The following is a 15,872-nucleotide window of genomic DNA, read 5'->3' as shown; positions in this document are numbered from 1 at the left end:
TATAAATTCAAGCAGCTCATGCAGGTGGGCCTTTTCAAAAGCAGTTTAAGTACTCTTTTTGTGAAGACAGTGCTGCTATTTATTTTACAGTTTTTTCATGTTTCTTCATCTAAACAACTTTCTCATAATTACCTCTACAGGTAGCGTCCCAGCATTACATTAGTGAACTGAACTGTGATGGTATAAATAAATACTTCACAATCTAAAGTATTTCTGTGTTTTGTTTTGTGGGTTGTTTTGTTTTTGTTTTTTTTTTTAAATATAAATGGTTCTTCAAGTCTCTGCAAGAGGAAAAAAGTAAGAAATCAGAGAGAAGCCAGTCTTCTTTCTTAAAAGTCTTCTGTATTTTAAAACTTGTAGAGAAAAAACAAATTGGCTAAGCGAAGAAAAATGGAGTGTAGCAACCCAGTCCCCATATTTAGTTAAAAAGAATAGAGCAAGTCAGTGACAGAAGTAGTGTCATAGAGAAAAATGCAAATGCTGTTTTCTTAGTCTAAAGTTGGAAGAGAATGCAAAGGACGTGAACCTGGGCATTCTGTAAATATAGCAGGTTTTTGTTGTTTTTGTTTGTTTGTTCGTTTTTTTGTTGTTGGTGGTGGTTTTTTTTGAAGACAAACTCCTGTAAAAGTGCATGCAGAGACCCAGAACAAGCTAAGGTAGGTTTATGAGATAACAGGGCGGGATAGAAGTCTGTGGGCTCTATTCAGAAACATGTATTTCAGTGATAGAAGGTATAAACTGCAGGAGAAAAAAAAAGCATTGAAAATGGGAGAAAGATCTGAACTTGGAAGCTGAGGAGTACGTAAACAAATAATGAAGCAGAATTTGTGGAAAATGTCTTGTAAGGCACTAAACATTCTGAAGGCATTTTCACGTCTCACCATGTGCAGTATCACTGCCTATCCTGGTTATAAAAGCATACCTCAGATATGATTTTAATCTGTCCCCAGTGGGTGGAAGAGTTATGTAAGAAGCTTAGACTATTTTTTTTTAAGGCAAGACACTGTATAGTGTCTTGTCAGAAAAATACTCTACTTGTTTGGATAAAATATACTGGGAGGTGGCTGGAGAATTGATTTAAAATTCTCTGTAGTAGAAATCCACAAAACAGATTCAGAGGGAGATGTGCAGAAATGACCTAAAACGTTTCGTACTCAGGGGGTGAACCTTAGCTTTTGCTGCATCCAGATGGAGACACCTTGATCATTATAATCAGCACACTACATTTGCTGCATTTAAAGACTAGATAAATATTTAATCACAGTGCAATTAAGTCTAGATCATTGCCATTCGTTTATAATGAATTGTTTGATAGGATTTAATACAGTACTAATGTGTTCACAGGTTTTTTGTTGTTGTTGTTTTTGTTTTTTTTAAAGCTGATATTTTAAGAATGTTAATGAAATGCAAGATGTGGGTGACATTTTTTTTTACTAGTTTCGTAAACTGAGTTATTCTGTAACAGACAGCTAATATGATCCATATTCCTCACAGACTGCAAAGGGTGTTCTACCATGCTTATTCTTTTCAGTTTAAAATAGGCAAATAAATAGCAAGCTGTAACAATGATAAATTTTTTTGTCATAAAATTAATTTGCCTTCTAACTGCAAAATAAACTCAGAGATGGCAAATTGCAGAAGGAATTGGGCTGAAATGTATTGATCTGTAGTAGAAGTCAGTATTTTTATTCTTTGTTTTATAAATATTTAAGTATGCTGAGGTAGCAGGGATTTCTCATTACAGTTTGGAAGAATTGAAGGATGAGGTACTTCAAATTACATCAAGGTTGACTTCTTTGAGTTTTAGTTAAAATGTGACATGTTTTTATTTCATGGAGCCATGTCACAGTGGACCAGTAAAATACAAGATGAGCCATACAGTGCTAAGGTGTTTATTTAAATATTGAACCCACACTGGCTTTTAAGGACAAAAATGAACAAGTAAATAAAGAAAATATGTGAGTAAGAGAGCAACTACAGGACAGCAACATATTTATATGTTACTGGAGATGCACCCTGCTGCAGATTGAGCTTCTGACTAGAAGAAGCCATTTCTATGATTATAGCTATTTCTGACATAAGGTCAGTAGCACATCTGCTACTCTCCTCGAGCTCTCTCCTCGAATGTGCTTGCAATGGCATACTGCAAAACAGGCATCTGAGTTACGGTTGCAATTTCAGGTAGTTAGCAAATATGTTGTTCTCTGCATCCAGCTATGTTAAGAATTTTCTTTGGAAATGGTAGTTTCTTCTAATTGTAGACATGATTGGCAGAATACATGAGCAGCAGATAAGTCTTAGCCACTAAGTGGCTCAATCTGTATTAGTGAGACCCAACTCTGTATTGCAGTTGCTGGAGTGGGAATGCCATACTTCTGTTTTTGAGCCTGTAGGCTGAGTTGTGTGTGCATTCTGGTGTGATCTATCCCCAGAACTCAAGAGATGCTGGATGATTTTTACCAAGTGGTTGAAATGGTCTCAATCTAAAGTAACATAACTCCCATGCAAACATGCAGTTGTGGTCATTCAAAAACCAGCCTCTGTGTCAGGCAAACCCTTCATAATCATATTAATAAATTAATAGACAAAGTTATAAATGTGGGTATGATCACAGACCCTGAAGAGCTTTTGTTATATTCCCACTCATTTTATACAGTTCTCTCTTATTATTAGCAGGGACATTCCTGCAGGTTTAAGTGCTCATTTATATGTTTCTGCGGGAGGCAGACTCTTTCAAACGCGGTTATTTTATATTTTGGATTTATATCTGACAAACTTTAAAGTCTAGAAGCTCACATTAGGAGGGCATATTTTTCAAAAGTCCTAGAGGAATTAAAAAGGTTTATACACTTTGGAAGGTAGTCCCTCATTTGTGTGTGTATGCATGGTAGTTTTATAACTGTTTGGAGAAAGCATATAATAGAATAGAATATCTTAAGTGTAGAAATCCAGAGAATGAGCTCATCTCAAATATTTATAAAATATATAGTGCTTATTTCTAGTTGTTCCTATTTCAGGATTCTTCAGCATTCTTATGAAATTGCAGGAACTGATGGACTGCAGGGATGCAATACTGGATTACCTAGGCAATACATCAGATTCAGTATTATAGTTTTAAACTTCATCATGGGAAGATTCTTCTCTTCTTGATCACCAGCAGCAAGGACATTAATCCTTCCCACAAAGCTGAAAGAAGTCACGTGTCACTCACTTTTTCACATGTTTGTTTCAAAATATAAGAAATCTTTGGAAGTAAGATCTGTCACAGTAGAGGAAGCACTTAAATATTGAAGAGAAAAATAAATATTTCAAACAACTGATGTTCAAGCTTAATAAGGGTAAATTTAGGTGGAGTATAAGGAAAAAAACTTTTACAGTGAAGGTGATGACACACTGGAATAGGCTGTCCAGAAATGTGGTAATGTCCCAGGAGACTTTCAGGGCAAGGCTGGACTATTCCTGGGCAACCTGTTCTAGCTGTGCGTGTCCCTGTTCATTGCAGTGGGACTCAGTGGTCTTCAGAGGTCTCTTCCAACTCTAAAAATTCCATGATTCTACGATTCTATGTTTTTTGTGAGAGACTGCTCATAAACTTACAAGATGGAAAGATAAAGATGAGATTGACATTCCTATAAATGGATCCAAGAGGGACATAATAAACCTTAGTTGTATGAAGGCAAGATTGAGAGTATTTTTCTTCTACAATGAAATGTAAAAATGTCCTCTGATAGTGGCTCCAGTATCTGTTTTGATTTTCTTTGGACCTTACCACATTATCAGAGTAGCATTATCTGTTAGTTCTACTTTAGTAATATTCCACAAAATAAATGAAGCAATTAGCTCTGCAGCTGACAGTATCTTCATCTTGATATCACTATATCAGTGTCAATATATAATTCAGTGTTTTTCATTGAAATTGCATTATTGCTATGTGAACAGAAGATGGATAGATAGGTGTCATCAGAAGTATTAACAATTGCAAATGTGATCATTTTGGTGCGTGTCTGTCACTCCACTGGAGAACATTTTTCTTCTCTTTTTTTTTTTTCTTTCTTTTCCTTGGTATTCATATTCTTCATCTAATCTCGTCTTTGTAAGAAATAATGTTTGTTTGATTTTTGATCTTCCTGTTTTAGCACAGCGGCAAGCACACTTTTGAGGGAATCAGACTTTAAGGAAGACCTGTAGCTGATATTTCTGAATATCTGTCCCACCAAAGCAGCATCAGATCTTATATTTGTAAAAAAATTCTTATCGTGTTTGGTGGAAGTTTGAGAAATGGCTTATTTTACTGATAATTATCTCTAAAACGGGGAGTAAAAAGGGAAAGACTCATTTGAGTTGTTTTTTGGGGTTTTTTTTGGTTGTTGTTGGAGTTTGTTTCTTCCTTTTACTATTACCACTTCAATTACTTTCTGGTTTGTTGTATTTCACTAAACTAATGTCACCATGCTTTGAAATTTTGTCACATTTTTAAATCCTTAAGTGGAGATTTATCAGAAAAAGCACTTGTAGCCTTCTTTTAGTGCATGTCAATGCATTTCACAAGATTGAGGTTGTTGTAACCCTGAATATCAGCACACCATGCCCTTTCAGAGAAGCTTTGTGCTTTTTACTGATCAAGGTAGCACTGGGGATGCAGTTGTGTATAGCTGTTGCTGTCTTTAGCTGGTTGAGCAGAGCAAGGGTTGCACTTTTCCATCATCAGTGCACAGGAATTATAAGCTTTTTTCTTTAAACGCCAGTGCATCCTGGACACTTAAAAGGGCCAACTAGTGTCGTATCTCATGTCTACAATTGTAAGCAGGTAAAAAACCTTTACTTGAGTTAACCCAAAGTAAATTAATCTTTCATTTACCTCTCATTTTGCAGGGGAAACACTGTGTGCTTGTTAGATCCTAGAGCATTGGCTTCTTGTTCTTCAGATCTGTTTCCATTGCACTGTGTAGCTTACTCCTGTAGATACAGCTACTCCATAGTAAAATTAGTTCATTTACCAAGTAATTGAATTGAGAACTATCAAAATTTTATGTAATTATGTTCACTTAGCACCTACTAAAGTGTGGTTGACAAATGTTGATGTCTCCAGGGTTTTGTTTGTTTTCGTTTCCCTCAAAACTGATAGACAGGGCAGGAAAAAAAAAAGTCGAGAACAATGTTTCCTTGGAATTGTCAGGAGAAACTTTGAAAGATATTTGAGCAGATATTTGTTTTACGTCAGAAGAATTTGAGTTCCCTAGAAGACAGAAACAGGCAACCATTTTCCTCGTACTGGCTTGTTCACTCTGTGTATTCTCACTGTCAAAAATTACTTCCTTTTTAATGAAATAAAAATTCCCTTGCTTTCCTGCCTTCTCTTGCTATAGATAAACTAATAGTCTCTTTCAAATATGTAATTATTTCTTCAGTATTGCATTATACAAGACTGTATTTAGGAAGTTTTAATTGGCTGTACTTGTCAAAGAAGAAAACAGATGATATAGATCTGCCTCGAGCCCCATTGCAACTTAGAAGTGAGGATGCATTTGCTTGATTTCTCCATCTATAAAATATCAGAGATATAGTAAGAGCATCTAAAAATTTAAAACCTGTTAAGCTCTAAGTTAACTTTCAATACTTTTCTCAAAAACAGGGTGGGATTTCAACTGAATAACAGAATTATGCATTTTGGAGTATACTTATTATTTTGGCTAATATCCCTGTAAATGCACAAAAGCCTCAAAGAGAGCAGCAAAGTGAATAGATCTATTGCTTTTAGTGCACAATTAATCTTGCTGACATTACTTTATATGAGCGAGGATAAAAATGCCTGGAAAGCATACCATTGAATTCCAGTGCTCATTAATATTGGTCAAATGTTGTTCTCTTTGTGTTTGAAGCTACTTAAAGATTACCTGCAGAAGTATTACAGTGCTATTGATTTAGAAAGACAAATCCCTGAAGCCCACTGTTCTTTAAAAAAATAAGTTGACAAGGGTTTTATTTGTTTGTTTTTCTGTAAAGAAGGATGCTTTCAAACTTCCTGCTATAGATTTGAGTAACTGAGAATATTAATCAGATTGTCAGGGAATTAATTATCCAACATTCAATATGTTGTTACTTAAAAGCTCAAGGAAGTTAGATGGGAGCTCTTATCATGAGGCAACAGTGCCCAGAGTCTCTGTACAATTTTTAGTGTTTAAAATGAAATGATTGCTGGGTGAGGACCCAGGTTCTTCAAAACACTCAAACCTTTATAACCATACATTTTATACAGGGTATGCAATTGACTGAGGTTAAAAAAATAAATAAGTGATATGCTTAATGATTCATACAATTTAGAAGTCCTGGATTCCTTGGACATTGAGAATTAGGGGAAATCAGGTACAATGTTGCAGACTTTTTTTGAGTTTCAATCATTAATTCTTTTAAAATGCAGATGAGTCTAACCTGTGTCATTTAGATGAAATGAATGTTAACTAGTGAAAATTAGATCATTTCTGTTAACTACTTTCAGTGCATTTAATTAGTATGTTTCATGGCTCACAGAACCATTTCTGAACCACCAGTTTCTATCAACAACAAAAAAACACACTGCATTTATATTAAAAACACTGTTATTATATGTTTATGACCAGATGACAACTGCAGACAGTCAAAAACACATTCATGTCAGTGTTTTCTTCACAGTTGGAAAGTGCTGTAGAAGACTAAGATCAGATAGAAGTACTGGCATACACTAGAGTAGTTATTACTGTGCTGCTCAATTGACCTCTTAAGCCTTTGTACTTTAGAGCGATCTGAGAAAATGCAAAACCTAAGGAAAATCAATGGAAATATGCTGAACATGTGCTTAACAAACCATATGGAGAAAGCAGCAAGCAAAATGAGAAAATAATTGTTAAAAGACTTACTGCTCTTGGAAGATTAGAGTTCCACATGGATAGAAATAATTAGAAATATATTTCTAATATATAATTAGAAATATATTAGAAATATATAATTAGAAATAATATGGAGCTACCTCCAGTTACTCCCCAAACTCCAACACTGTGACAGAGGCTTGAAAAAATATATCGTCCATATTCATTGGGAGGCAAAAGATAAAACTAAGTTCCCAGAATATTACAGAGGAGAAAAAACATGAACAGAAGTTGTGAAAGTTGCAAGCCATGAATCTCATTTGATTTTCCAGTAGGCTAATATATACTCTCAGGAATTAAACATGTAGTATGCCATTATATTTAAAGTGTAATGAAGAATGTGAGGGAAAAACAAACATGGCAAGAGCCAACCTGCCTTCCTTTTGGTCTTCATGATTTTTCCTTTTTTTTTTTTGCTATTAAGTACACTTGAAATAGACTGATATATATTCACTTGTTTTATGTATTGGATTCAGTGGGGCATAGTCCATGTTTAATAAAGTGCATAAGCACAATTTCTGCAGTATTGTATCCTGGGTTACACTAAATACAAAGTTGTAATAGAAGCATGTACATGGTTAGTTTCTCAAACTGCACTAACTACACAAGCAATTATAACTGTGGAATGTGTTCTGACAAAATTGTCATTCTGATAATTTTTGTCCTCTGCAAATTAATGTTTTCTCAGAGAATATAGTTTTCATGAAGTGGTATTCTGAATATATGCTATGACTCTGAACATCTGTTGAACCTTGGGTTTGTAATTGAAAACGTAAATAGCCAGACTCTGAGAAACATTAGACATAGAGCCTTTTTAAATTTAAATCATTCAATTCCCAGTCAGTAAATTATGCTGTGGAAAGAACTTCATGTCTTTTTTTTTATTTTTTAAATGTGATTTTAAGTGGATGAATTATTATTACATTGCAATTCAGCAAATGAAGATTATCACCTTTTAGGGCACATAGCGAAGGTTGCAAATAATATACTTTGTACTGCATTTACAAATCTTTTCACACAGTAACTTGCATATGAAGCTTTCCAGTCAGTGATTATAGGTACTTTAAAATGAGATTGGAAAATTAATTCATCAAAATTCTAAAGTATTTTCTTCTACTTTTTCTTAGCTAAAAAGCTAAGAGATATGCTACAGGTATGGGGGCTGCTCCATAAATACTGCCTCCTATTTCATGATGTTGGCTCACAGAGGTAGATGTTGGTGGTATGGCACTAAAGACTGAACCTTCCCACTAATAATCCGTGACATTTTGTTGCTGTGCAACAGATGGCAGTGAAAGAGCAGTCTGAAAAAATAAAGTCTGACATGGAAGTGCAAGTTAAGCAAAAATGTGTAATTGAATTCCTCCATGTGGAAGAAATGGCACCCACTGACATTCACTGACCCTTGCTGAACACTTATGGAGACCAACCAGTGGATGTGAGCACAGTGAGGTGGCAGGAGGTGCATTTCTGCAATGACGATTGTGACAGCAGGTTACCTCCACTACAGCAGATTGTTACAAGTGCAGTATGCAGACTGTTGTTAGTTGCTGGAGAAACTGCATAGTTAAGGGATGGTGACTGTGTTGAAAAGGACTATTTTGTAGCTGAGAATTTGCTCTGTTGAATAGTACTATTGTGCCTTTTGTGTCTGTTTTTGTTTTCATGGAAGTCAATAGGAGGCATTACTTCCAGAGTAGCCTGTGTAACATTAGTAAGATAATGCAATGGGACAGGTTTTTTACACACATCATGGACATAAGAATATGTTCATAATGTCATAATCTGTGGACTGAAAGACATATGTAGTCACTGCAAACTTAGTAAGTTAGACCTCACAGCTGAGACTTAATGTATCCCGGCATATGGCTAGTTGGGGAATAAAAAACAAAATTCAATTAGAAGAATTTTTTGAAAACAGTTTGAAATGGATTTGCTGAAAAGGTACTGCATGGAAAATAATACTTGGTTTAGTAGCTTGACTTCTGAGCCAGATAGTTACATATTCAAATAGACACACAAAGCCATAGAAAAGGTCTCATGCTTGATACGTAGTGATTACTCAGGGATAATGTACATGTCACTCCATACATGATAGGCATATTTGATTTATACATATTAGCACAGTGGTATAAAAGTTAGAATGCCTGTTATCGTTAATAGGAGGGCAAGATTTAGCTTCTCTGTCTCCTATCTTCTCTTACATTAAAAAATAATGTTATGATTAATGAGTAGTGACATACTTCATATTTTTTCTTGTTCATAAAAATCTGTGCTGGCAAGTTATCTGAACTAAATGAAGGATATGTTTTAATATGGAATATGGAGGTCTACATAAGAGATTTTACTTACTTAATGAGTGTAAAATTATGTTTTTTAATTATATGTTTATATATGCTTATCTTCTCATTTTTTTTTTTTTTTTTAATTCCATCTCTTAGGACCCTGCTTTCCTAATCCATGCCATAATGGTGGGATGTGTGAAATTAGTGAAGCATACCGAGGCGACACATTCATAGGATATGTTTGTAAATGCCCAGAAGGTTTTAATGGGATTCACTGCCAGCACAGTAAGTTCCACATGGTAACTTTTAAGTATTTATGGATAGAAGCCTTTTCATTAGCTTGCAGTCTTGAGGATCAGTGTTCGATCTCACTTTCTTGAATCCTTATCCTTCATTTTGTGATCAAACTAATACCACTGAACACAGTTACCACCTTCAGAAAATGGTGTTATTTCCAACTTACTCGACACAACAGTGAATGCTTTATGTACATAATATGTACATCGTATGGAAATGTAGCTGCATTTATAATGGATTTAATAGAAGGCAGTATTTGAAATAATAGAGATCTCCTTTTTCTGTTGGAAATGTCTGCGCATTTTTTTTAATTTATGGTATGCAAATGTGGAAAGGATTACTGAGAAAAAATCGTGTATAAATACACCTTCTCCATCTTTCCTTACCTATTTATTTATAAATTAAGAATAAATACCTTGAATCACGGTATCTAAATTTAACGGTAGAAGTTCCAAACTTAAATAGGGTTTATATTTAATCATATTTTAAATGCAATATCTTTTTTCTCCTTATTTATGTGAAGAGTTCCTCCTACTTTCAGATTAGATTGTTAACCAGAAGATTATGAAGCTACAGAACTGAAAAGTAGCAATATAAAAAAGAAAAAAAACACTGTCAGATTTTGATATTCATTCACAAGAGGAATGAGTTCACACTGTAATCATGATGGCAAACGATTGCCTGCCCTTAAACGATGTAGCCAGGAGTTCAGGAGTCTTCAGAACGGGAAAGGAGGTATGATTATGTCTGACTGTAACTCAAGTTTGTACTAGCTTGCAAGTTTCACATGGGCTAAATTGTCAGTTCAGTACTTTGTTGTTCCTGACCTCTGGCATCAGCACGTATTTTACAAGAGTCTGCTGGCTGGTAAGTGAAGAAAAAGCCATTAGAATGTGGCAAGCTGGGAAGTTGTATATCAGCCCTTGGGACTACACTTGGTAAGAGTAGAGCAAACAGTTTTTGTTTGCCGTTGATGTCCAAGTTGTATGAAAGAACATCATCGTGTTCTCAGGCACACTCCATCATAAGACTAGGCTCATAGTCACCTCATGGTGCAGTGTGTAGTGTTCTACCTTTAAATGCCAAAGAGGTGACCTGTATTAAGGATGCCATGAAGTGAATAACTCTACAAATTTTTACCAAGTAAAATGAATGCTTTAGCATGTACTGTCTGAATAATTTCATAAATTACCTGCTTGGTGAAAAAAAAAACCCATGTAGTAGTGAATTATGGTATTAATCATAGCTGTTTACTGAGTCCCTTTATCCTTTTAAAAATATTCAAAGGGAACAATTAGCTAGTGTTATCCTCCTGATAATCAGCAAAGTACACTTACACTAATTTCAGAATAAAGCGGAGTTCTCACATGGGTGATTCAAATTCACCACGGGGAGAAGACAGCAGCTAATGGGATTTCCAATGAGATAAATTTATGTGAAAAGTTAGTCTTTGGGGGAGAATGAAATTCAGTTTTTTTCAGAGAGTCTGATTTAAGATGTGGTAATAAACGGTATGCAATATATAGATATTCAGTGTGTCTCTAAGGATGTCAGCTATGAGAAGCAGAGGAGAACATGACTTTAATAAGGAAGAATCTGACTTCCAGTGGTGCATTTAATGTAACTCTTTAATATGATATCTCTTTAGCTTAATTCATGAAGTTCCTTTTATGTGAGTTCTTCTACTTCATAAAGTTCAGCAGTTCAGTTCTGAATTCATTCTAAATCAAATAAGAAGTCTGTCAAACTAGATCTGTCCTTAAAATGTCCTCATTGAAAGATATGTGTTTTCATCTAAATTGTTAAGATATCCAAAAATCATGTTGTACTTTCTTGTACAAAGTTTCTTATCTCAGACTTCTTTCATATCTAAGATTCTGTTGCTAAATCAAGGAAGTTAAGTGACTGATTTTTCAATCAGGATATATTTCCAAAGCTGGTATTCTGGCATTCATAACAACATCCTATCAGTATTCCTGCAGTTTCTTGATCTTTTACCCATGTAAATAATTAATATATAAATTATGAAATAGATCATTAGCAAGATCACTGATTTCATAGTATGGATTTACTGCAAAAGCAATAATGTCAGCGGTTATCCCTCAGTGGTAAGAGGTTTCACAAGGATAGGATAGTAAGGACTACCTTGGTTTTAACCTGGGGAAATTTTTGTGGAGGCACATAAGAAGCTACTTCTGTATTCTGGCTTTTAAACATGCTGTTGACAGTATCTAGTGACAAGGAGAGAGGAATTTGCAAAAACTTGCTTGAGGCGAGAAAGCAAGTCTCCCTACGGCCTTTCTACACTGAGAAAGCAGCTCTTCCAGAGCATAGCTCAGAGCACTTAAATTCCTGAAAATAGCATAAAACTCATGCCCAGCAGGACTGGGGTGTATTCCTTGAGTGTGATGCTCATTTTTAAGAACAGCAGGTAATGTTTTCTTCAGGATCATGCTGACTGAAAGATAAGTGGCAAGCTTATGTGGTAATGTTTTGGTAGCAGGGGGCAGCAGAAGTGGTCTGTATGAGCAGAGCCCATCAGTGCACCATGTCAGAGCAAAGCTGCTCCAGCTGCTCCAGCAGGGACCCACCAGTGCCAGAGTTGAACTGTGAATGATGCTGGACGTGCTCTGGGAGAGCAGAATTAAGGGAGGAAACACTGATGTGTGACAGCAGCTGGGAGAGGGGGGGAAGCAATGGAAGAGAAGCGGCCTTACAGGCAGAAGGGCAGGAGGTGCTCCAAGCAGCAGCTCCCTGCATCCCAAGAGAGATCTGTGGAGGAGCAGGCTGTCTGGAAGAGCCAGGGGAGCTGCTGTCTGTGAGGACAGTGCTGGAGTGGTACCTGAAAGGTGGACCCTGCGTTACAGAGCTGTGCTGGGGAGAGCTTGGAAAGCTGCAGCATGTGGGATCAGTTCAGGAGAGACAGCATCCTGGGAGAGGCACCACGTTTAGCAGTGGCAAAGACTAGTAGACATGAAGTGTGAAAAATAGGTGGATTATTGACATACTTAAAAAAAACAAACACACAAAAAAAACCAAAACAGAGTAACATAGGAGGGCTTCCCAAAAGTAATGCTTCTTGTTTTATTAAATTGGCCCATGACATCAGATGTGGATGTTGGTGGTATGACCATCAATATTCCATTACATTTTGTAGCTGTCTGACAAATGGCAGCGGAGGGGTAATGAATCATAGAATTGGAGAATTTGTTTGGGTAGGAAGGGACCCTTGAAGGTCATCTAGTCCAACACTCTTGCAGTGCACACAGATATCTATAGCTAGATTGAAGTGTGTATGAAACAAAGGTGTGTCATTGAATTCCCCCGTGCGGAAAAAAAAATGCATCTACTGACATTCATCTTCACTTGCTGAACACTTATGGAGACCAAAGAGGGTATGTAGCACAGTGAGGTGTTCCAACAGTGGTGACAAAGGCAGTGGTTCACCTTTGCTGGTACAAGTTATGAGCACAGCATGCAGGCTCATGTTCATCACTGGCAAAAATGCACGGCTAATGGTGGTGACTATGCCGAAAAATAGTGTTCTGTAGCTGAGAATTTGCTCTATCAAATAATGTTATTTGCTCTTTGCTTTAGATTCTGTGAAAAGAAATAGAATGCATTTCTCTCAAATCAACCTATGTAGATAACATGTATTATTGTGATTATCAACAAAATATGTCAAAGTGTGTCTGCCACTCAACAAACTGAAATAAGAGAGATCCAACCTCAAAAAAAAAAAAAAAAAAAGTTTGAAACGACAAAGAGTTCAGATTTAAGTATTTGGTTTTTTACTTCGTATTCTGTTGATGGTTAATGCTGCTGGCCGTTACTAAACGCCTTGCACTCTGAGAAGATTATGGCTTATTAAACAAACATATTTGATAGTGTAAGAAAGCTCTTCCTAATGTTTTTCCAGCATTCTCTGTCTCCACAGCCTAAATGGCTTGTGGTGCCACATTAATGTGTTGAGAATCTATACAGCTAGAGTGAGGGCACTTGGCAGAGCATCACCTCACATTTTAGTAGTACGTTGAAGCATCATTCTGAGTCTGCATGGAGTATTGGCTCTTAGTGCAGGGCTGCAACTGGAAGGGCCAGTTGCCATGAATCTGGCCTAGTTGAGATCATGTGTAATTTACACCTTCAGTTTAGTAACAAATTCAAATACAGGGACCTGCCCATCTGCTGGAGAAGACACTGTGTGAGGAGGCTGGATAACGTGGTGTGAATTTTTGTTTGTTACAATGAGTGGGAATTCTTGCTAAACTGCTTCCACTTGCAAGTAGGTGGTAGAGCCATCCAGAATCCATTCCCTGCAGGTGGAAGGCATGCAGCTGTCTTATTTTCGAGGCTAAAACAAATTTTATCATGCACAGATGCAGCTTGTTCCAAACCAGAAGGACCCTTCGCCACATGGGCAAATTTAATATATTAGGGTAGATGCAGATACACCATACTAGATATACACCCTGTGCTTCTACTGATAAACACTCACTGTGACTTCTCTTGAAATACAAGTTTAGGCTTAGGGAATTCTAAATCTTACTGAGGTTTCCTTTTTATTTTCTGTGATGTTGTTGAAACAACTGCACAGTTTTAATAAGTTATTATATAAAATAGTAATAATAAATTACATTATGTATTGGTAGTAAGTTGCTTGTACACGTATGTTGTAACTAACATCAACATCTAAGCATTGTTTAGCTGAATTCTGAAAACTATTTCCAGGTCTGAATAGTTGCTTAGATAAGAAATGAAGAAAGATAGATACGCCATTTCTTTTTCAGTAACCTAGAATTTTGCTTAATTAGAAAGCAAGAGAAATCAAGTTGTTTGAAAGATATCTATGAGATATCACCATTAAAGAATTAAAAAAGCCTGTAGCCAGTAATTACTGTTGGAGGAAAAGTCAATCAAATGTAGTTCCTAAAATGGAAACTGTTAAGGCAGCATGTAATGTGAAGCATGGAAAAGGCATAAGCAGTGGGTGTAAGAGCAGCATTGCTGGAGATGTCTACTGCATTCATAGTAGTCCAGTAAAACTCGTGTGTGAAACTGCCTGGAAAAAAAAAAAAAGGTGTTAGTTGAGATGTATATTGATACAATTGTCAACTGGGAACACAGGAAGATTTGATGATGAATATGCTTACAACAAAGGTGTAGTGAGAATGAACAAGAGTGATGACAGTTTTCGAGCTGTTAGAACTTGGATTTTTGTGTTGCCTGAAATCCACCCTCCCCCCATAAGTATCTTGGTTTAAAGCAGTAGGTGAGTTGAGAACACTAAGGGAAGCCTAGAAAAAACAAACAAACAAACAGTAAATCTCAGGAAACAGGCTAACAATAGGTACTTTGTAGGAAAGATCAGGACACAGTGCCATGAAGAGAGAGCATAGCTTATCTCCTACTTAAAGATTTTAGTTTATTCTCTAATAGCCAGGGATTGGCTTAAAGTCTGAGGTGGTAATTACAGTACTCCTTCCAATTTTCTTTAATTTACATTGACTTCGGTTATGTAGTATTACTTATTCTTCTTATTCGTACAAACTTGCAATATCTTTTTTTTTATTGCTATTGAACATCTGACCTCAACGACAGCCTGATACACTGAGTAACTCTATGTCTTTCAGGGTCTTAAATTATCTTTCTTTGTGTGTTATGCAAGTAGTAGAAAAGAAGGTTCTTAGTGCCTTTTGTGCACCACTTATTATTTTGCATATATTTGTCATGTTACCATCTGACTGTTTTCTATGCAAACAGTTTGAATTGTTTCTCCTTCTGTTTCAAAAGAGTTTTTGCAAGAGTTTTAAATGGTTTCTCTGTGACCTTCTTAAAGCCGTCTCTGTTATGTGATGGATTTTACTGACACAGCAACCCCTACCGAACAACAAGTGTACCATTTATTGCGTAGAAGATCTTTACAGTGCTTTCTATGTTCTCTCTTTCATTTTGTTGAATGTTCCTTTTTTTTCATTTTAACCTGAGCTCGATGTTGAGCTTGACTTTTATTAAGGCTCCTAATTTGATGGCTAAGTTTCTTTTATAAGATATGATAGTGGGACGAAAAGAGATATTCCCAATAGCTTTTGGATTTTATGGGGATATTGGTCAGAGCAGTGGGATTCTTGTGACCTGTAGACTGGCTGCACTATGCAGTGACTGGTACTTTCAAAGAGATGGGCACTTCTATATATAAAGTCACTTCAACTGCCAGTAGGCATTATAAGCATCTTTCACAGGAGGGTATATATCTCTTCTCCTAATTACTGTCTTTCTTAAGGATTGCTAATAGTTCACATGGGAAGAAACCAGCATTCCAAATATACATACATTGCTGCGTGATTATCAAAGGAGTTTAGTTTGTTCATGTTTTGCATTAAAAGAT

At 36.2% G+C, this 15,872-nt stretch overlaps 1 protein-coding gene across 1 annotated transcript in view; it reads left to right on the top strand.

Annotated features, from left to right (window-relative positions):
• Positions 1-15,872, top strand: part of EDIL3 (EGF like repeats and discoidin domains 3) — a gene marked incomplete at both ends in the record, with an annotated part of 271,143 nt that overhangs the window by 133,681 nt on the left and 121,590 nt on the right. The window contains one exon of the mRNA XM_079548148.1: positions 9,344-9,472. Coding sequence (XP_079404274.1) covers positions 9,344-9,472 — 129 coding nt within the window. The remainder of the gene's footprint in view (positions 1-9,343; positions 9,473-15,872) is intronic.

This window comes from Tetrao urogallus (assembly GCF_951394365.1).
Source record: "Tetrao urogallus genome assembly, chromosome: Z".
NCBI classification, from domain to species: Eukaryota; Metazoa; Chordata; class Aves; order Galliformes; family Phasianidae; genus Tetrao; species Tetrao urogallus.
The sequence above is the reverse complement of the archived record's forward strand: the minus strand, read 5'-3'. Positions and strand labels throughout refer to the sequence as shown.